Source organism: Cherax quadricarinatus, chromosome 65 (assembly GCF_038502225.1).
Source record: "Cherax quadricarinatus isolate ZL_2023a chromosome 65, ASM3850222v1, whole genome shotgun sequence".
NCBI classification, from domain to species: domain Eukaryota; kingdom Metazoa; phylum Arthropoda; class Malacostraca; order Decapoda; family Parastacidae; genus Cherax; species Cherax quadricarinatus.
In genome coordinates, this window is record NC_091356.1 from 23,942,765 (window position 1) to 23,965,233 (window position 22,469).

The 22,469-nt window shown below is 46.8% G+C and overlaps 1 protein-coding gene across 1 annotated transcript; it reads right to left on the reverse strand.

Moving 5' to 3' along the window:
• Positions 1-3,088: 3,088 nt before the first annotated feature.
• Positions 3,089-7,630, reverse strand: LOC138854647 (uncharacterized). Its single transcript, XM_070098977.1, has 2 exons — positions 4,273-7,630; positions 3,089-4,207 (listed from the first exon to the last, which is right to left on the reverse strand). Exon 1 carries the CDS (start codon positions 7,503-7,505, stop codon positions 6,285-6,287), a length of 1,221 nt encoding a protein of 406 aa, XP_069955078.1. The 5' UTR covers positions 7,506-7,630; the 3' UTR covers positions 3,089-4,207; positions 4,273-6,284.
• Between the last annotated feature and the right edge of the window lie 14,839 nt (positions 7,631-22,469).

Below are 22,469 nucleotides of genomic sequence, written 5' to 3' on the forward strand. Positions count from 1 at the left end.
TTATGTTTGGTAGAGATACGGCGTAGCCAAAGTTGGATACGGAGAACTAGGGGATGAGATGTATCAAATTTTCGTATAGCCTGTAGAGCACTAAGGGAGTCTGAGACTACTACAAATGATGACACAGGCATAGATGCGATACGAATAAGTGCTGCAAGAATGGCATACAGTTCAGCAGTAAAAAATGCTAGCTGAAGATAGTAAATGCCCTCGTACGACGCTGTCCGGAAACACTGCTGCGAATCCGACGCCGTCTGAAGACTTAGAGCCATCTGTGTACACAGCGGTGGCATGAGAATGAGAGTGGAAGTGATCAAGAAAAAGAGAGCGGGAAGCCACCGTAGGCAGTTGAGCTTTCGAGCAAGGGAGTGAGAAAGAACAGACCCGAACAGCTGGAACTTCCCAGGGGGGTAGGGAAAAGTGAGATGCTACATGAACATATAAAGGTGGTAACTGAAGGGAAGACAAGAGTGAATGTAGGCGAAGAGAAAAGGGACGGAGCAAACAGGGGCGGCGAACGAATAAAGAATGTCTACTAATATCGGTGACCATTCTATAAATGGAAGGATTGTGTAGATCGTGAGAGCGTACATAGTAACGAAGGCAATGGGCATCACGGCGATCAGACAAGGATGGAACATTTGCTTCTGTATAGAGGCTCTCAACAGGGGAAGAGCGAAAAGCACCAAGGCACAAACGTAAGCCTTGGTGATGGATAGAGTTAAGGCTAGAGAGAGTAGCAGGAGAGGCCGCGGAATAAATCTGGTCACCATAATCGAGTTTCGATAAAACGAGGGCTGAATGTAGGCGAAGCAGAGTTCGACGATCAGCTCCCCAGGAAAGATGAGCAAGGGTTTTAAGAAGGTTTAGCCGGCTGTGACAAGTTGCCTTCAGAGAGGTAATGTGAGGTTTCCAGGTTAACCGACGGTCAAAGAGAAGGCCTAGAAACCTGACTGTATCACGTTCGGGGATACGGGAGCCATAGAGATACAAAGGATGATCGGAGATAACAGAGCGTCTAGTGAAAGTAATTTGGTGAGTTTTGGGGAAATCGCCCCACGAAGCAGCTCCACGCCGACAGTGTTCACCCTACGTCGGATACGGATACTCAGCGCCATATTGTTGCTATGAGAGCTCTCCTGACAAAACAGCAGAGGGGTGCTGTGCACAACCGCACTCCACCGCAGTCAGGCAGCTAATGAGTGTGTGGTATTAGGGTGTCAGAACACTTTTGTCTGTTGTAATCATTTTTGTAAGGGTGAATTGGGAATTTGTGATTTAACTCATTTTGTGTACCTTTCAATATAATTTCCACCTTGTATTGTAATGTTTTAAATAAAATATAAAAAAAAAAAAAGGAATTTTTACCTTGGTTCGTGATTACTTGATCATCATGGAGAGTGGATACGGAACACCGGTGTGGAAACATCCTAGGACAGTGTTGTGTTCGCTTGGAATATATATCTGTGTTAGTTTACGCACAGATTGGCGACGTTTCTAGTGGTCCTTGGACTGTATTTTTTTTTTTTATATTTTATTTAAAAACTTTACAGCTTACTATTAAATAAAAAGATATAAAATGGGTACAGTAGGATCCTCAATCCTACACAACATACACTAACAAGTTTTAACAACACATTGTAATTGACATACAAGAGGTTACCCATATACACTCACAAATTTTTCCATATAACATACTACTATAATATAAACAATATAAACTATATAACTATATAAACTATATAAAATATAAACTATATAAACCTTTCAGATTTGTATAGTTAACATACTATGACTGACATATGACAAAGGTTCACAACCTTCACAGTAGATAATCAGAGGAATGATCTACATCACACATCGACACCATGCCTAACCCTTCTAGGGTAGGGTAGGTGCCTGAGCCCGAGCCTTTAGCTCATAAGACTCATTCCCATTTGCCCCCTTGAGGCGGGGATGGCAGACCAGAGAGGCCTAGCTTGTGGCTAGGCCTGGGGACAGTTGGTCCCGAAGATGAGGAGGTACTTGTGCCTCCTCCCATGGGAGACTTAGGTCTCAGACACTCCCTAAAGAGGGAGCCAGAGCCGGGCCACCACTTGGAAAAAGCCATCACAATCTCAGTTAAAAAAAAAAATACATGCACTTTCCAAAATTAACCCCTATACAATAAGAATTACCTAAAAACATACATACGTGCCTCACTACAATCCCTCTTTAAGCATTGAAAAAAAAAAAAGGAAAATCCTAAGCCTCACACTTATACTAAATAAATATTAATAAATATTACTAAATATTAATACAGCCTCTTCCACCGGCTGAGCACATTATATAAAGTAAGAGACTAAACCATACTCTCCCATTACAAATTTTTAACGAGGCATTACAAATTTATGGAAGTCATTAGCGTTCCATCTCTCATCAACTGGATGAGCACATTATATAATGCTAGAATAAAGTCAGTACACTCGCTAAAAAACCCCAACACTAAACACAAACAACATAATTTAAATAACCTCTCATTGCGATACGATTATCGCACATGAAATATGCCCAATAAAGGCTATAAACGCACACTCTACAGAAGCCCAAAAGCTCTTCAAGGTCTTACACCTATAATCTTGACACCATTCACACTTAATACATGAAGAAGGTCATGACGACCCTGACACATCAAACACAGAATTCTTCATTCGTTACTACGTAATTACTTGATATCACCTTTGTTTTCTGTGCCCACTTGCATGCTACATACACGTATGCCACACATCTACACCTTCTATACCCACATACACCTCACTCTCACCCCTCCCCAGGAGGCGACCCCGCTGTGTCCCCCTGAATTCCCCCTTCTCGTATGTAATCCCCAAACCCCCCCCTTACTCACTCAGCCCAAGTCGTAGATTCATGAGAAACCCTAACGTTAACATTCTATACCCTTCCGAAAAATCCTTCTCCCACCTCCTCCCATACAGTTCTCTATTACGACACATCGTACGATAAACCGTTACCGCTAGTACCCGCCTCCGCACCTCACAATCCCCCCTCCCCCTCATCACCCACGACATATATATATAATCCACTATTATATAATCCAAAGCTCTTATAACACTCTCATCGAACCCTCCTACATCTAGGCTTAGTGCACGCAGAACCGACACCCCTCGGGCCCCCACCCCCTGTACAACCCTACTTAACCAATACCTAACACCCTCCAGTCCCCCACAAAAGTATACTGCATGGAACGCCGTCTCATCCTCCCCACAGATTCCACACCTTCCGCCCACAATTACCCCTCTGGTTCTTAGTACCTCCCCCGACGGTAGTATGCCATGCAGAAAACGATACGTTACCTCCCTTACCCTAGGCTTTAACTTCAACTTGCTAAACCTATACCAAATACTCTTCCATGCGTACATGGGGAACAATCCCTCAACTGGTACAACAATCCTTTCTTCAAGCAGCCTACACAAAACCCCTACTCGAATTTTCCTGGGTTCTCTAACCAACATCAAAGCCCTCAAAACAGTTTCACATTCCCTCAACTCCACACCACCATACAACTTACCCAACCTATCATGTATTTTTCCCAGCTGCCCTCCACTCATACCTTCGCGCAAAACCTCCCATTTAAGAAACACACATTTAATCCTCCTTCTCAGATCCATCAACCCCAACCCACCCTGGCGCACAGGTAACATTACAACCTCTCTCCTCAGCCAATCGCACCTTGAACCCCACAAAAAGTTGAACACTCGTCTCAGAATTCCCACAATCGCCGTCCCTGTTAATGGGAACACGGCTGCTACGTGCCAAACCTTACTATACAATAATACATTTATAACAATCACTCGTTGTACGAGAGTCAGATGATGAGGTCGCAATGCACCCAGACGCCCCTGAATCCTTTCCATTAATCTATTCGAGTTTTCCTCTCGAGCAGCATCCAAGTCATCCTTATAGGTGATACCACAAATTTTTAAAGACACCGTTTGTTTCCTCACAACGTTACATCTCCCCCCCCCCTCCACCCCATCACCCAACCCCATGATCATTGACTTCTCTCTATTTACCTGCATCCCTGTTGCATTTCCGAACTGTTGCACAACATCATCCAAAACACCCAACGCCATCCCCTCTCGAACCAGGACTGTTGTATCGTCTACATATCCTATTATTCCAGGCCACACTTTCCCGACCTCCCCCACACCTCCACTCGTGTCACATACACAACGTTCAACCATTCTATAGAAGGGGTCCTGAATGCACGCAAACAACATTTGTGACATGGGACACCCCTGCCTAAGTCCCCTACCCATTACAATCTCCTCCCCCAAGCATCCATTAATCTGTACCCTCATCTTAGCTCCATTGTACAACGTGGTTACCCAATTAACTATTTCTTCCCCATAACCCTGCCTCCTAAGTATAGCTTCCAATGCTCCCCTTTCCACCCTGTCATAGGCCCCCTGCCAGTCTAAGGCCAACAACGCCGCCCTCCCTTCCCCCCCTCCTTTTGACTCCACAAAACTTCTCAGTATTCCATGACCCTCAATCATCGACCTTCCAGGCAAACCATACTGCGTTTTCGAAACCACTCTCCCTACCACACATTTAAACCGATTACCCAAGACTTTAGCGAACAACTTATAATCAGCACATAACAGAGATATGGCACGGTACTCCTTGAGGGTGTGCTGCCCCTTACCCTTCTGGACCAACACTACAACTGCTGTTGCTTGCTTGTCCCCCATCACACCCTTCTCCTTCATCTGATTAAATAACCTACCCATGAATCCCCTTATCACCTCCCAATGTTGGAGGTAAAATTCAGCCGGGAGACCGTCTATTCCCGGTGCTTTGCCCTTCCTCATTCCCCTTAAAGCCAACTCTATTTCCTCTTCCGTTATTACCCCCCCTAAAGCCTTTCTATCACTATTCCCTAAATTACACGTCACATACTCACACACCTTCTCTAAATCCACATTCTCCACCTTCCCACTTGTCCAATACCCTTCATACCATTTATCCGCATACGCACACATTCCTTTCGTAGTTAGTATCTCCTGACCCATTCTATAACCCCCCGCCATCTCATGTACCTCTAACCTCGGAATAGCTGTAACCCGCTGTCTTTGTTTTTGACGTCGCAACACACACGCCGATGGCTTGTCTCCCCAAAGCACCTCCTCTACCCCTGCCTGCACCCTTACCGCTTGAAACCTCTCATTTTGTAACTCCCTCAGTCTCCCCTTGACCTCGACAATTTCATCCATAGGATAGTTGCCCCCCACAGCCCCCTTCCCATAACAGCCCCTTAACCTGTCCTCTAAATAGTTTGAAAGGCCATATTTTAAATCATTTATACGTTTGCCCACCCCCACATAATATTTCCTAATCCTTTCCTTGGCTACACAATCCCACCATTGTACGACATCTACCACTCCCTGTGCCTCCTCGCTAAGCTCCTTCCATAGGACAGAAAATCCCACTAACCCCTCCTCATCACTCAATGCACTTACATTTAATTTCCAGTAACTCCTGTATATTTCCGCAAGCTCCTCCCACCCAACCTCCACCAACACTGCTCTATGATCCGACCATGCTACTTCAACAGTTTTGAAAGATCTCACTACAACCCCGTGAGAAAGATACACTCTATCTAACCTCGCTGCATACCCTCTCCTAACAAATGTATGCTCTGTCTCCCACGCCCCCCCCCCCCGAATGCGTCCTTAACCTAATATCCCTCAATAAATCTCGTAGGGCCACCGACACATAACCTGCCCCTTTCGGTTCCACATCAGCCCTCCTAATGACGCAGTTCCAATCACCTCCTACTATTGCCACCTCCGGTAATGCACGGAAAAAAAACACAAGGTCCTCACACACAAACTCCTGCTTCACCTGTACGTTATTCTCTGCAGGCGCATATACGCTAATAAAGGCCACACGTTTTCCCATCCACAAACCATCTACGCGCAACACCCTTCCCCCTCCCCCCCCTCACTTCTCTGCAAAACAAACGGGCTCGCCTCCCTGATTAATATACCCACCCCTCCTTTCAAACGGGCAGATGGCAGGGTTACCACTCGAAACCCCTCCATCTCCAACACCCTACCCTCCTTAAAATTATGCTCCTGAAGGAACACAACATCCACTCTAAATTTATTCAGAAACATTCTAAACCATTCTCTCTTTACACTATTACACAAACCATTAACGTTTACTGTCATACACCGGAGGCCTATTAAAGTTTCCACCCCTGCCTCCTCTCTTCACTCTTCCTATGGGCACCAGAACGTGTGGGACCACTTGTCACCTGCACACTTCCCTCTCTCCCCCCCCCCCTTCTTTCGGTGCCTCCTGTCATGGCCACCACTACCTTCACCTTCTGCCCATATTTGCTTCCCAGTCCGCTGCGCTGGCGTTAGGACATCATCTGAATCCGACGCAGCGGCTCTCTTTCTTGTGACAGGCGCATCCTCCATGGCTTGGTCTGGGGATGCCTCACAATGTACCTCAACCTCCACTGTACACAGTGGCAATGATCTCGGTGACACCTCAGTCACGCTGTCACTTCCGTCGTCCGAATAGTTCTGTTGTTGATGCACCACAGCCTTCAACTCGTCTTCTACCACCTTTCCAGGAGCAGCCACCTCCTCAGGCGGTGACAAGGACTTCAGAACCTCGGCTAATTCCTCCTCAATTTCCAACACTTCCTCCTGTACTTTTTGCGCAACCCGATCCACTGGAAGTGTCTCTGGGCCAGGAAACTGGTCAAGGGCCTCACCCTCTCCCCCAGCCTTATGCGCCTCATCCACTATCTCGCTCCATAGACGACCACGCCCTCCTTCACGTCGTTGATCATCACCTGCTCCCTCCGGTGTAGAAGCTGATGTCTCCGCCCATGGGCCAGGAGCTCGTTGCCGCTTCCCACACTCCGCCGCTATGTGATCATATTCCCCACATAGTCGGCATGTACGCCTTTGCCCGGCGTATGACACCATGACCTGTGTCCTGAATTCCTTTAGGTACACGTAAGACGGTATGGGGTGTCGCAATGTCATTTTTAGGTTAAAAGTGCCCTCCGGCATACCTGTGTAGGCACCCGTCACCCACTTACCATGCTGGGCCAAATGAACAGTTCCGTATTCCTCAAAAACTTTTCTGATATCTGTCTCATCAGCCTCAAAGGGGACATTACGCAGTTTAATCCATGTATAATGTCTGGATACATCGATCATCCTCACACGCACAGCTGGTGTTGCATCAAGACTTACGTCCTGAAAACGGTTGACCAACGACTCGTAAACCGTTGCTGAGAGCAGTTTCACAAAAAATCTACGTGCTCCGTTCAATGCTACTCCGTACAACTCGCCATCCTGAATGCCATACGTGTCTCTGATGATTTTAGGTAGTAAAACCTGGGCTGAAGCTGGCGTTATTGCCCCACTGAGAAGTTCAACACCGACAGTGTTAATCCTGCGTCTGTAACTGAACGCCATGTTGACTAATGGTAGTTCTCCTGGGCTGACGACAGAGGCGCGACAAGCACCACCTCACACTACTGCAGTCAGGGAACTGAAGTGCGTTTGCGCAGGAGGTCTACACGGCCCAAGAGCGATGCAGACAATGACGTGGACGGAGGAATTCCCGCTCAGCTCGGGCGCAATTAAAATTATAATCAAAAAGAAGCGCTAAGCCACAAGGGCTATACAGCACTGCCGCTCGGGCGCAAGCAACCAGGGCCTTCAACAAATTCAAGGTTCCGGATTACGGGTTTGTAAGGTATCTGGAAGGTCTACCGCGCCTCAAGTTCTACTGCAGGTTCACTCTCAGGAACGAGGTTTTGGTCATTCCTCGGGACGAGGATAATACGAGGAATTGAAGGGGCTGGTTGTAATGCATCCCAGCATGGTGGAACTGGTTTGTCAGAGAAGGTGTACAAGGGGGGTACTCTTACACGTCCCTGTGCCCCTCCCACTGGACCCCATTTTGGAAGTGCCCAATATTGTCAAGGTGGATCGACTCACTGCAACAGTGAACAAGGTGCCCACCCGCCAGGTGCTGATCCACCACAAAGGTCCACTTCCCACACACCTGGACCTTGGGGTCTGGGGAAGATTCAAGACCCGACCATACCTGTCGAGCCCAGTACAATGCTTCAACTGTCAGGGGTTCAATCATATTGCAGCCACCTGCCAGCGAGAGAAGAAGTGTGGTGTGTGTGGCAAGGCACACAACTCGAAGGACTGCATTGCTATCCTCAAACAGCCAACCGGCAAAGCCCTTCAGCTGGAGCCCAAGTGTGCCAACTGCTCAAAGAGGCACCATGCCTGGAACTGGAGCTGTCCTGTGATGGTGCAGCACTGGCAGCAGGTTCATCATCGGAACGACCCGACAGCCCCGACGCCACCCAGCCTTGGAACCACCCAGCAACAGTCGGTATGGGCTCTGACCGCGGTTCCCCAGATACCGCAGGAGGGCAATACCAGCGAGTTCCCGGCACTGGGCTCCCGGCAGTTGCATCAGGGGGCATGCACTGGCTTGCAACAGCGCGGTCAACTACGGGGTCAGATGGTAAGGTGGCCAAGAAGACAGAATCAATGGGAAAAACAGCCACAGGCCAGGCACACTGCCCAGCAGGTCCCAGCTGGGCACCAACATTCCTTGCTATACCGCCAGCAGGCTTCTTTCCAAGGGCAGGCCCCTACTGTGAGCGGCCAGAGTCAGGCAGAGGTTACCTGCCAGGGGACCCAGAAGCCCATGGCCACTCAGGCCGGGCCCAGGGTGCACCCAGCTTATGTTGCTGCAGTGTCAACAGCCACCCAGACATACCCAGTGACCCAGCACCGACTCGACGGGTCATCCAGCTCAATGCCTGCAGAGGTAATGGTCGAATCATTTCCCAATCGACTGAAGAAAACCATCGGGGTCATCTCAGCACTCCTCTGTCGCCTGCTGCCATCGGCGGAGGACAGGGGTGCCTGCAGAAAGCTCCTGTCATGGATGCTGGGCGTGGTCCTACTGGACAGGAAGGATTCAATGGAACTTCAGGCCATCATCCAGGAGTCCTTCCAGTCCATGATAGAGGAGGCCCCGGAGTCGCCAACAACGGACGACGAGTCCCAGGCAGAGATGGAATCAGAGGGCCACCTCTGCAGCCCTTGAAGATCCTCCAGTGGAACATTTGCGGGCTGCAGCAGAAAATTCACTTAGTGATTGAAGCTGCAGTTCAGGATGAGGTTGATGTCTTCCTGTTTCAGGAGACACTTGCCAATTCGTCACATCAAATGCAGCCACATATCCCGGGATTCTCGGCCTACCTTCAGTGCCTGGAAGGGACTGGCAGGGGCACGGCGATCTATGTTAGGACCACTATCCCTCATTCAATCTCCAATGACCCCATCAACTGTGGGGAGGGCATAGAGGTTCAGGCTGTCACCCTACACCTACCGGATGGACCTCTCGTGGTTTACAATATTTACAGAAGCTCTCGGTACACCCTTGACATTTCAGAGGTGGCAGCACTCGCCCCACGGGAGGGTCTTGTGGCTGGGGATGTCAATGCCCACCACCCAATACTTTCTTCTGTCTCTCCTACCAACGCAGCTGGGAGGCACCTTGCGGCTGTGCTAGAGGAGGTCCCTGAGATCGCCCTCCTCAATAATGGTGAACCAACCCATCACTACGGTGGCCGCTTGGACATCACACTCATCTCTAGGTGGAGGGTCCGGCAGGCTAAATGGTTCTAGTGGTGTGCCTCCTTCAGCTACTCCTCCACCTTATCTGAGATTTGGACCAAGTTACGATTGGCCACCGGGCAATGTTGCAATGTGGCTCAGTTGAACCCAGACCCCGCAATGGAGGCAGAACGTCTGGTGGACCTTTTCACCTCCAGAGCAGCCATGGTTCAACTGCCTCAGGACCTCCAGGACCTCCAAGCCACCCTCCTTCCTAGAAGGATGATGGTGATCCAAGCGGCATTCCAGGCTAAGGACATCACGGATGAAGACTTCACCAACCAGGAGCTCCAGGCCTAGTGGCCTGGTGGCTAAAGCTCCCGCTTCACACACGGAGGGCCTGGGTTCGATTTCCGGCAGGTGGAAGCAATTCAACACGTTTCCTTACACCTGTTGTCCTGTTCACCTAGCAGCAAATAGGTACCTGGGTGTTAGTCGACTGGTGTGGGTTGCATCCTGGCGGACAAGATTAAGGACCCCAATGGAAATAAGTTAGACAGTCCTTGATGACGCACTGACTTTCTTGGGTTATCCTGGGTGGCTAACCCTCCGGGGTTAAAAATCCGAACGAAATTTTATATTATCTTATCTTATCGGGACACTGCACCGGGGCATGATGGTATCACCTATGGCATGATCACTCGGTCTGGCCATTCTGGACATTCAGCTGTCCTGGGGGTCGTCAACCAGACTTGGCGAGCTGGCAAACTCCCTGTTGTATGGAAGGAGGCTGACATCATGCCGATTCCTAAGCCTGGGGATCCTGGCAGTGTGAGACCCATCTCCCTCACCAGTTGCATCTCGAAGGTGTCTGAAAGGATGGTGTTGGAGTGCCTGAGATGGAAGCTTGGCCCTCCTCATAAACACCTCTATGGCTTCACCAGAGGAGTGGGCAATTTTGAAAGCCTTACCACTCTACTGGCCGGCATTGGGTCGGACGCCCAAGCCCACATTGTTGTCTTTCTTGACCTCAAGAAAGCTTTTGAGCTAGCCAATGCACCTGCCATCCTCTCACTCTTGGCCTGCAGGGGGGTTAAAGGCAGGTTGCTTTCATGGCTTTGTTCCTATCTCCAGGACAGGTGGGCCCGGGTACGCTTCCAGGGGCATGCCTCTTCTCTCAAGACCCTGGACAATGGCACTCCACAGGGCGGGGTGCTTAGTCCCACCCTGTTCAATGTACTGATGCACCAGCTGGTGTGCCTGCCTTTCTCCAGAGGCACCTTCCTCCTCAGCTATGCCAATGACCTGGCACTTGTCGTACCTAGGAAGCACCGGCTTTTGCAGCATGCCCAGGAGGACCTCGATCTGCTGGCTTCCACTTGCAGTCACTAGGGGTTCAAGATATCTGTGGCAAAATCCAAAGCCATGATCCTTCGCACCAGGGTACCCAGTCAGAGGCTGCGGGTCCTGGGCATCGACCTGGAGTGGGTTTACAGTTATAGGTACCTTGGCATCTACATTGACAGGCGCCTCTCCTTCCAGAAATATGTGCACCATATCCACCGCCTACACTTAGGGTATCCCACCACGCCTACGCTTAGGGTATCCCACCACTGCGCGGATTGTTGAATGGGCACGAGAGGAGCTCTGTGCCCATTGTGCAGATTGTTGAATGGGCACGAGAGGAGCTCTGTGCCCATTGTGACCGAATGGTTCCGAAGCCCTTGGTGCACTACCTGTTAGACTGCCCGGCTACACGGGCACGAGAGGAGCTCTGTGCCCATTGTGACCGAATGGTTCCGAAGCCCTTGGTGCACTACCTGTTAGACTGCCTGGCTACGATGCCCCTTCGCCGTAGACACTTCCCAATGACCCCAGTGGGGCAGGCCCGAGAGGATGAGGCAGCACATCTTGTGTACTTAGCTGTCAGGGACTTGGAAACCTTACTTCCAGTCATTGCACGTCATCCCCCCCCCTGCTAAAGTTGCTGCGAGGGCCTGCTTTGGGCCTCCATTGCACTGCACACCAGCCGCTGTTAGTGCACACTAACGTTTGGTACATCATCTGGCCATAGAGCCGGTGAGGTACCCCCCTTCCTGCTGAAGACCTGCCACGCAGGTGCAAGTAAAGATAAACGACACTTCCCTTCCCGGGGAGCCAATGCCGGGTCACCAAAATGGAAGAGACCCGGGCCGGGATACCATACCGGCGAATCAAATAGAATAGAATAGAATAGAATAAATTTTAAGAACAGTTATTTGGATTCAGTATTGCACTGGTAGTTATACTAGAGGTTATTTTTTGGCAGTACAAGGTATTTAAGAGTACTCTAAGATAGTAAATGTAGTATTAAAACAGGTTATGGTAATTAGACAAGTAATGGTAATTAAATGATGTCAAAAATGTTAAGAGTAGGTCAGGTTAGGTAAGGTTCGTAAAGAAACAGGATAAATGTTTCCTGACGCGGGTCTTAGTCTGGTTGATCAGGCTCTGATCCACCAGGAGGCCTGGTCACAGACCGGGCCGCAGGGGCGTTGACCTCCGGAACTCTCTCCAGGTAAACTCCAGGTAAACTCCAGATGATGACCCGCCTTTGGAGCTTTGGTCATCTGACCGAGGCCTTCCGCTGGCTTACCGGTCCACCCATTTAAAAATTATGGTCATTTATAACCATATTTTTATATATATTTGTTAAGAGTAAATTGTACTGATAGTAAAAATGGTAATTAATTATTAATTTTAGTAAGTAATATCAATTAATAGTATTTAAAAAAATATGAGGTAGTTTATTATTATTATTAAAGATTCGCCGGTATTCTCCCGGCCCGGGCCTTTCCCAAGTGGTGGCCCGGCCTTGGCTCCCTCTTTAGGGAGTGTCTGAGACCTAAGTCTCCCATGGAAGAATTCAAATTCAAATTCAAATTCAAAGTTTATTCTCTATAAGGATTACAATGCTGAGTTTACAGAAATTTGGTTATTGTTTGGTTTACATGTAGTAAAATTGTGATTACAGAGTGTACCACTAGAACGCTTAGCATGGCTAGGCATTTCGGGCATACTTAGTTTTATTCTTAATTGTAAAATATTACAAATTATGAGGTAAGTTGGTATTATGGCTAAGTGACTAAATACTAGTTTATGAGTTTAGCAATGTGAATGCTTTTGTTTTGGCACAGTATATAGTTTCAGTATTGGAGTATCACAGGATTCATTATTTTAAGACTGAGATTAATATTTCTGTTTATGGTCAAATGAGTGAGCGAGTGTAAGTGTGAACCACCAGGTGGTATTCGTGTAGTTAGTTGACGGGGTGTATCAGGGAGATAAGATGTTTTCTAATGGTAGTTTTGAAGGTGATGAATGTGTCTGCAGTTCTAGAGTTCTCAGGTAGGGTATTCCAGATTTTAGGGCCTTTGACATACATTGAATTTTTGTAAAGGTTTAGTCGGACACGGGGAATGTCGTAGAGATGTTTGTGTCTGGTGTTATGCCTGTGGGTTCTGTCACAACTATCAAGAAAGCGTTTTAGGTCAAGGTTGATATTAGAGTTTAAGGCCCTGTAGATATAGATTGCACAGTAGTAAGTGTGGATGTACTGAACTGGGAGTAAGTTTAGATCTTTGAAGAGTGGGGGGGGTGTGCTGCCAGGGATGGGATTTAGTGATTATTCTTACTGCAGCTTTTTGTTGGGTTATTATTGGCTTTAGGTGTGTTGCTGCAGTTGATCCCCAAGCCTGGGGACCAACTGTCCCCAGGCCTAGCCACAAGCTAGGCATCTCTTGTCTGCCATCTGGTCTGCCAAGGGGGCTAATGGGAATGACAGTCTTGTGAGCTGAAAGCTCGGGCTTAGGCACCTACCCTACCCTAGAAAGGCTGGGCATAGTGTCGATCTATGAGGTAGTAATATGGACAGAGAAAGTATCAATTCAGCTAATATTTAAGCAAACAATAGTAAATAAGAAAATTACATAAGGTGACTTATGCTTACTAGTAAAATCACAAAATGAGGTAGTTGATTATTTAATTACTAAGAGATTGTACTATGAAATTTAAACAATAATGGAGCAAAACATACACTACACTACGTAGGCTTTTAGGCTGGACATTGTTTAGTTATTCTTTGTAAGATTAGTATCCCTGAGAAATCGTGATAGAATATTCTCGTTCGTGATTGTGTACAGTTGACCTACATTTGTTTTCCTAACTAGAATTTGGAAAAGACCCGGGCCGGGAGAATACCGGCAAATAAGAAAAAAAAACAAGAACAAAAAAATTGTGTCATTATTCTCCCGCTTAAGTTTTCTGACTCTATACAGGAGGTTCTGACGTTTTTTGGTAAGACACTCGTTTATGTATACCTCTTTCTTTACTTTAATAGATGTAAGTAAGTAAGTTTATTCAGGTATACACAAATACAGTTACATAGAATTATCATACATAGCAGTATGTGTAGAGAACCTAGGATAACCCAAAAAGTCAGACAGAGTGACTTATTTCCATTGGGGTCCTTTTACCTTATTATTATAATATAAAGGTTATAATATTAATAATATAATTATTAAGTCTTTTTTTTCTGTCATGTGAGTGGAATCTAAGCAAACACGCCCAATGTTTCTACCCTCGCTGAGAATCAAACCCGGATGCTTACCCTGTGAAGCGAGAGCTTTTGCCACCAGGCCACAGGGCTGCTATGTATGATAATTTATTTAGTTGAATTTATATGTACCTGTACTTGAATAAATTTAAGACAGTTTGCCACTGTATTGGTTTATTTGAGTTTGTGTGTTCCAGTCAAGGTTTTCTTTTTAATTTTATATTCTTAAAATAAAAAAGTATTAAAGGTTTTAAATTGTTTCCTTATATTGTTATATACTATCGTTTATTGTTAATCTAAGTTTTAAACCTTTTTACAAACAAATTTTGTTCCTTTAAAGTTTTACATAAAATTTACTTCGTCATTACTTGAGAATATTTATTTATTTTATCAAGTTTTTATTTGCTTTCTCTTCTCCTTGATGCAATTTTTGAACGGGATATATACAGATGGGTATGTATCTCTAAAACCAGAGTTCATATAAGTACATCAATTTTAACATAGATTTGCTAAATACCTTTTATTAGGGTGTAAGTATTACTGAGCAATGGAGAACGGGTTATACGGTGACGGTCGCCAGAGGTAATTATTAAACTGTCAATTATCACCATATAGTGTAAGTTTATTTAGCTACAGGTACACATAAGTAAGATTAAACTTACTTATGTACAGTTAGACAAATTTAGATGACTACAAATATAAAAGGCCTCGGTCAGATGATCCAAGGCTCCAGCTACGGGTCATCATACGACTTAAGGACCCGCATCAGGAAACACCCATCCCGTTATCCTTACAGATCTTACTAACAAACCAATTATCATAAATAGTAACTTATGTGTAACATTAGCTGCCTGACTGCGGTGGAGTGCGGTTGTGCTCGGCACCCCTCTGCTGTTTGTCAGGAGAGCTCTCATAGCAACAATATGGCGCTGAGTATCCGACGTAGGGTGAACACTGTCGGCGTTGAGCTGCTTCGTGGGGCGATTTTTCCCTCTACGGCGCAGGTGTTACTTCCGACAATCATCAGGGAAACGTACGGAGTGCAGGATGATGAGGTTTATGGTGTGGCCCTGAATGGGGCCTATCGTCTATTCGTCAAGTTAAATTCGACGGCTGTGTACGAGTTGTTAGTGACGAAATTTGAGCATGTGAGTATTGATGTAACTCCAGCTGTCAAAGTGCGACTCATAGACGTCTCTCGCCACTATACGTGGGTGAAGTTGCGAAATGTCCCCTTCGAGGCTGACGAGGAGGACTTACGGAAGGTGTTTGCAGCTTATGGTACCGTGCATCTGGCAACCCAAGGCAAGTGGGCGGCAGGTGCGTACATGGGACGTCCGGAGGGTACATTCTCCCTCAGAATGACACTGAGGCACCCGATCCCGTCATACGTCGTGATGCCGGAGTTTAGGACCCAAACTCTAGTGGCGTATGCTGGGCAGCGACGGACATGCAGGTTGTGTGGGAAGTATGATCATATGGCGGCGACGTGTGGGAGGCAGTGGAGGGCGCCGGCGTAAACAGGTGGAGCACCAGTTACAGGTGTGGATGTCGTTGAGGAGAATTCCAAAGGAAAACGAGGAGATGGCCGTCTGTGGAGTGAAATTGTAGAAGAGTCTCTTGTGGTGCATGATGGGTGAGGCACGAGTTGTGTGGAGCCAAACATGGCCACTTTGCCGGTGACGGGGGAGGAAGTGCTCATTCAGTAGGAGGTGCAAGAGCTGGAGGAGGAGCTCGACGAAGTATTGAAAACTTTACCTTCTTCAGGCGAGGATAATGGCTTGGTCCGTGAAATGGTGCCTGAGTTGAAAGGAGAGTGTGGCGGGACAGGCACGAGAAGGAAGGAGGACAACTGCAGGCACAGAGAGGAGTCACCGTGCTCTGTGCAACAGGTCACAGTAGAGGTTGATGCTCACTGTGAGGAATCTTCGGAAGACAGTATGGCGGTAGAGGGTGTCACGAGGAAGAGGGCGGCTGCGTCAGACTCAGATGATGTCCTGACGCCCGCGCAGAGGTCTGGGAGGAAGGATGTATATTCTCGTGACAGCCAGGATAAGAGGCATCGAAAAGGGGGGGGGTGGATGGTGACAAACCACATGTTGACCCTGGGGCAAGAGGCCCTGGGAAGGTTGAGAGGAGAAAGGGTTGGAAGCTTTAGAAAGGCCTTAAGTGCATGACTGTGAATGTGAATGGACTGTGTACTGGTGTGAAGAGGGAATGCTTTCGTATGCTCTTACGTCGATACAGAGTGGACGTAGTCTTTCTACAGGAGCATAATTTCAGGGAGGGTAGAGTGCTCGAGGTGGAAGGGTATAAGGTGTTGACTCTGCCATCGGCACGTTTGAAAGGTGGTGTGGGTTTATTGATAAAGGAGGCGAGCCCGTTTGTGTTGCAAAGACGTGAAGGGGGTGGGGGGGAGGGTGTTGCGTGTGGATGGGTGGTGGATGGGGCAGAGGGTAACCTTTGTAAGTGTGTATGCACCAGCTGAAAATGATATGAAAGTAAAGAGGGATTTTGTGTGTGATGATCTAGTTTTTGCTTTCCGTGGTTTACCTGAAGTGGCCATCGTAGGTGGGGACTGGAATTGTGTGATCAGGAGAGAGGATGTGGAACCACGAGGGGCGGGGCATATGTTGACAGCATTATGCAATCTTTTGGTGGACGTTCAGTTGAGGGATGTGGTAGGTGGGGGAGCGTGGGAGGTGGAGCATACTTTCGTGAGGCGAGGTTACGCAGTTAGGTTAGACAGGTTGTATATATCTCATAAGGTATTGTCAAAGTCTGTCCGTACTATTGAACTAGCTTTTTCAGATCATAGGGCGGTTGTCGCAGAAGTAGAGTGGGATTCTCTAGCTAGTATCTCTAGGGGATATTGGAAATTAAATACGAGTCTGTTGGAAGATGAGGAGGGGTTGGGGGGTTTTACGGAGCTGTGGGAGAGATTAACTGAGGAGGTACAAGGTGTGGAGGACGTGGTGACATGGTGGGATGGTGTGGCTAAGGACTGGATTCGGCATTATTATGTGAGGGAGGGGAAAAGGATTAATTCTTTAAAATTTGGGTTGCTTAATTATTTGGAGGACAGGTTACGGGGTTGTTATGTAAAAGGGACAGTAGAGGGTGTCTATCCGATGGACAACATTATGATACTTAAAGAGCGGTTGCAGGAAATTCAGGACGAGCGGTTCCAAGCGGTGAGAGTAATGGCGGGGGTGGAGGAGGTGTTATGGGGAGATAGGCCGTCCTCGTGTGTGTTGCGCAGACAAAAACAACGTCAGCAGGCAACAGCTATTCCATGTTTGGAGGTTCTTGAGTCGGTGGGAGGGTATAGGGCGGGTCAGGTTATCCACACTACGGATGGGATGGGGTTGTTTGCGGATAAGTGGTACGAAAAGTACTGGCGGGAGGAAGGGGTAGGATTAGGGGATTTAGAGAGGGTGTGTGGAAGTGTGCCATGTAGGTTAGGACACAGTGATAGGGAAGCTTTAGCAATAGTATGGTCTTTAAAGCACTTCCAAGACATTATTTATCAGTACCCTGTTCATGTCTTGACAGACCATGCTCCACTGATACCTTTATTCCAGAACAAACAACCTACTGGAAGGTTAGCCAAATGGACCTTGACTATCCAAGAGTTCAATCCTACCTTTGAACACTTACCTGGCAAGTCAAATGTAGTCGCAGATGCCTTATTGCGACATGTTAGTACATGTATAGTAACTGTAGACCCTCCATTTGCTGCTGAGGATGTAAAGAATGCTCAACGAACAGATCCCATGTGGTCTGGTGTGATTCAATTCCTGCTCCAGGAAGATCTTATTCTGACTGTGAAGCCACCAGCACCCATCAGTGACTTTGTCATGAACCAAGAATTACTGTATTTAACAGCCAAGTTGGGTACTCCTAGCAGAAGGGTATACCAGTAAGTAATTCTACAGTCACTAGTGAATGTTGCCTTACAGCTAGTTAATGATGTACCAGGTGTTGCGCACCCTGGTATGGATCGTTCAGTAAAACAAGCCAGATTGAAATACTTTTGGCCTCGTATGGCAACTGATATTTCTGAGTATGTTAAGAAATGTAGTGTCTGCTAGCAACATAAAAGTAATGCTAATGGTCCTAATCCAATCCAAGTGTATCCAACTACTAGCAAACAATGGGAAAGAGTTGTGCTAGATCTGTTAACTAATTTCCAATGTTCCCTTCAGGGCAACAAACATCTGTGTGTTATGGTAGACCATTTCACCAGATATTGTGAGTTCCTATTGCAGATAAGACTGCCGAGACAGTAGCTAAAGCATTTAAAGAATGCATTATCTGCAGGCATACCACCCCTAAGTCCCTAGTAACAGATAATGGAGGTGAATTCTGTAATGAGATTCTTGAAAATTTGTGTACCTTGTACAAGATCTCTAAATCCACCATTGTTCCTCATCATCCTGCCAGCAATGGGTTAGCGGAACAAATCAATAAGAAAGTACTTGATGTCTTGAGAGCCACTATCATTCCTAACAGTGATGTGCAGTGTGCTATAAATTCTGCTTACAATGTTTCTATAGGTGACACTCCACATTATGCATTGCATGGTGTAGATAAACATTTGCCTTATGAGTTGCTATATTCTAACCCAAAACCAAATTACAACCCTGATGATTTCATAGCAACTTGTACCAGCTTAGCTCAGTGTTTTTAGAAGAATCTGTGAAACACTTCATAAATCAACAGCAGAATTTACAAGAGTCGCAAACATTCGAGCAAAGCCGTCCAAAATCAAAGTAGGTTCGAGAGTTATGCTGACTAACTTTAACAAAATGTCTGCAATGCCTAAGCTTTATCAAAAGTTTGTTGGTCCTTATCAAGTACTTGAACATAACAATGGCAGGTTAGAGAAATTAGTACTGGTCAGTATAAAGAATCGCATTTAGATCATATGAAGTTAGTATGTGATGATAATGATGCTCCAACCCAGACTAGCAGCACCTTTCAAGGCAGGTGAAATTGCTGACCTAGAAAATGTACAGAGAACCTTCATGGCATGCATAACGGAGATAAAACACCTCAATTACTGGGAGCATTTGAGGTTCCTGAACCTGTATTCCCTGGAACTCTGGCAGGAGAGATACATGATTATATACACCTGGAAAATCCTAGAGGGACTAGTACCGAACTTGCAAATGAAAATCACTCACTATGAAAGCAAAAGACTTGGCAGACGATGCAACATCCCCCCAATGAAAAGCAGGGGTGTCACTAGCACGTTAAGAGACCATACAGTAAGTGTCAGGGGCCCAAGACTGTTTAACTGCCTCCCAGCATACATAAGGGGGATTACCAACAGACCCCTGGCAGTCTTCAAGCTGGCACTGGACAAGCACCTAAAGTCGGTTCCTGACCAGCCGGGCTGTGGCTCGTACATTGGTTTGCGTGCAGCCAGCAGTAACAGCCTGGTTGATCAGGCTCTGATCTACCTGGAGGCCTGGTCACAGACCGGGCCACAGGGGCGTTGACCCCCGGAACTCTCTCCAGGTAAACTCCAGGTAATGTGACAGACTCTGACAATCCTCCTGACTCTGTATTCTCTACCTCTAATACTCAGATGATTAGCCTGAATGTCATTATCCCCTACTTAAACAAGATGGGTCCTACACAGATGACAGCAAGGAAATGAGTGAGCTACTCAAGTCCCAATATGACTCAGTTTTTAGCAAGCCGCTAACCAGACTGAGAGTCAAAGATCAAAATGAATTTTTTATGAGAGAGCCACAAAATTTGATTAACACAAGCCTATCTGATGTTATCCGGTGGCCCGGTGGTCTGGTGGCTAAAGCTCCCGCTTCACACACGGAGGGCCCGGGTTCGATTCCCGGCGGGTGGAAACATTTCGACACGTTTCCTTACACCTATTGTCCTGTTCACCTAGCAGAAAATAGGTACCTGGGTGTTAGTCGACTGGTGTGGGTCGCATCCTGGGGGACAAGATTAAGGACCCCAATGGAAATAAGTTAGACAGTCCTCGATGACGCACTGACTTTCTTGGGTTATCCTGGGTGGCTAACCCTCCGGGGTTAAAAATCCGAACGAAATCTTATCTTATCTTATCTTATCTTATCCTGACGCCAAATGACTTCGAACAGGCGATAAATGACATGCCCATGCACTCTGCCCCAGGGCCAGACTCATGGAACTCTGTGTTCATCAAGAACTGCAAGAAGCCCCTATCATGAGCCTTTTCCATCCTATGGAGAGGGAGCATGGACACGGGGATCGTCCCACAGTTACTAAAAACAACAGACATAGCCCCACTCCACAAAGGGGGCAGTAAAGCAACAGCAAAGAACTACAGACCAATAGCACTAACATCCCATATCATAAAAATCTTTGAAAGGGTCCTAAGAAGCAAGATAACCACCCATCTAGAAACCCATCAGATACACAACCCAGGGCAACATGGGTTTAGAACAGGTCGCTCCTGTCTGTCTCAACTATTGGATCACTACGACAAGGTCCTAAATGCACTAGAAGACAAAAAGAATGCAGATGTAATATATACAGACTTTGCAAAAGCCTTCGACAAGTGTGACCATGGCGTAATAGCACACAAAATGCGTGCTAAAGGAATAACAGGAAAAGTCGGTCGATGGATCTATAATTTCCTCACTAACAGAACACAGAGAGTAGTCGTCAACAGAGTAAAGTCCGAGGCAGCTACGGTGAAAAGCTCTGTTCCACAAGGCACAGTACTCGCTCCCATCTTGTTCCTCATCCTCATATCCGACATAGACAAGGATGTCAGCCACAGCACCGTGTCTTCCTTTGCAGATGACACCCGAATCTGCATGACAGTGTCTTCCATTGCAGACACTGCAAAGCTCCAGGCGGACATCAACCAAATCTTTCAGTGGGCTGCAGAAAACAATATGAAGTTCAACGATGAGAAATTTCAATTACTCACATATGGTAAACATGAGGAAATTAAATCTTCATCAGAGTACAAAACAAATTCTGGCCACAAAATAGAGCGAAACACCAACGACAAAGACCTGGGAGTGATCATGTCGGAGGATCTCACCTTCAAGAACCATAACATTGTATCAATCGCATCTGCTAGAAAAATGACAGGATGGATAATGAGAACCTTCAAAACTAGGGAGGCCAAGCCCATGATGACACTCTTCAGGTCACTTGTTCTATCTAGGCTGGAATATTGCTGCACACTAACAGCACCTTTCAAGGCAGGTGAAATTGCCGACCTAGAAAATGTACAGAGAACTTTCACGTCGCACATAACGGAGATAAAACACCTCAATTACTGGGAGCGCTTGAGGTTCCTAATCCTGTATTCCCTGGAATGCAGGAGGGAGAGATACATGATTATATACACCTGGAAAATCCTAGAGGGACTAGTACCGAACTTGCACACGAAAATCACTCACTACGAAAGCAAAAGACTTGGCAGACGATGCACCATCCCCCCAATGAAAAGCAGGGGTGTCACTAGCATGTTAAAATATATGGGATTGTGTACATGGCAGAAGAGAGGGAGGGTCGAAAGGTAAATTCTTAATTGGTGGTAAAAAGGACTTTAGACCGTCTCAGAGGATTAAGAGCTGGGGATGTCTACTTGCAACAGAGGGCAGTGGTGGTTAACTCTCTTATTTACAGTAAGGTATGGGGTGTGGCTGAGGTATACCCATTACGGGACATGGGTATTCAGGAGCTGCAGAGAAGGGGCTTACGTTATGTTTGGGGTTACGGAAGAGCTTGGTTGAGTAGGGAGGTTGTCATGACACATGTTCGTCTTGGGGGTTTAGGTCTCTTGGCATTGGGGCCATGGGCAAAGGCCCTATATGTAAAGCAGCGATTCCTTGGGGAGGGCGGGGAGTCTGGGTAAGTCATGTAATGGTAGATATATGCAAATGGTGGAATGTCAGAGGATTAATAGAGTGTGAGGAGTCTGAGGACATGTTGCATTTGTTGTCGAAGTTGAAAAATGTTCAAAGGATCAGGGCGGGGCAGATGGTGTGGATATGTTGTCATAGGGAAATTGTGCAACGGGTGTCTGTATGTCCACTGTATAATTGGGGAGAAATATGGGACGGTTTTTGTAAGCTTAAGTTGGCACCAAGGGTTTGCAAATTAGTGTACAGATTAGTCATGGAAATTTTAGCATCAAAATCGGTTTTAAGTAGGAT

Coding starts and splice junctions, on each gene's coding strand:
- LOC138854647 (XM_070098977.1), bottom strand. CDS start 7,505: ATGGCGTTCAGTTACAGACGCAGGATTAACACTGTCGGTGTTGAACTT.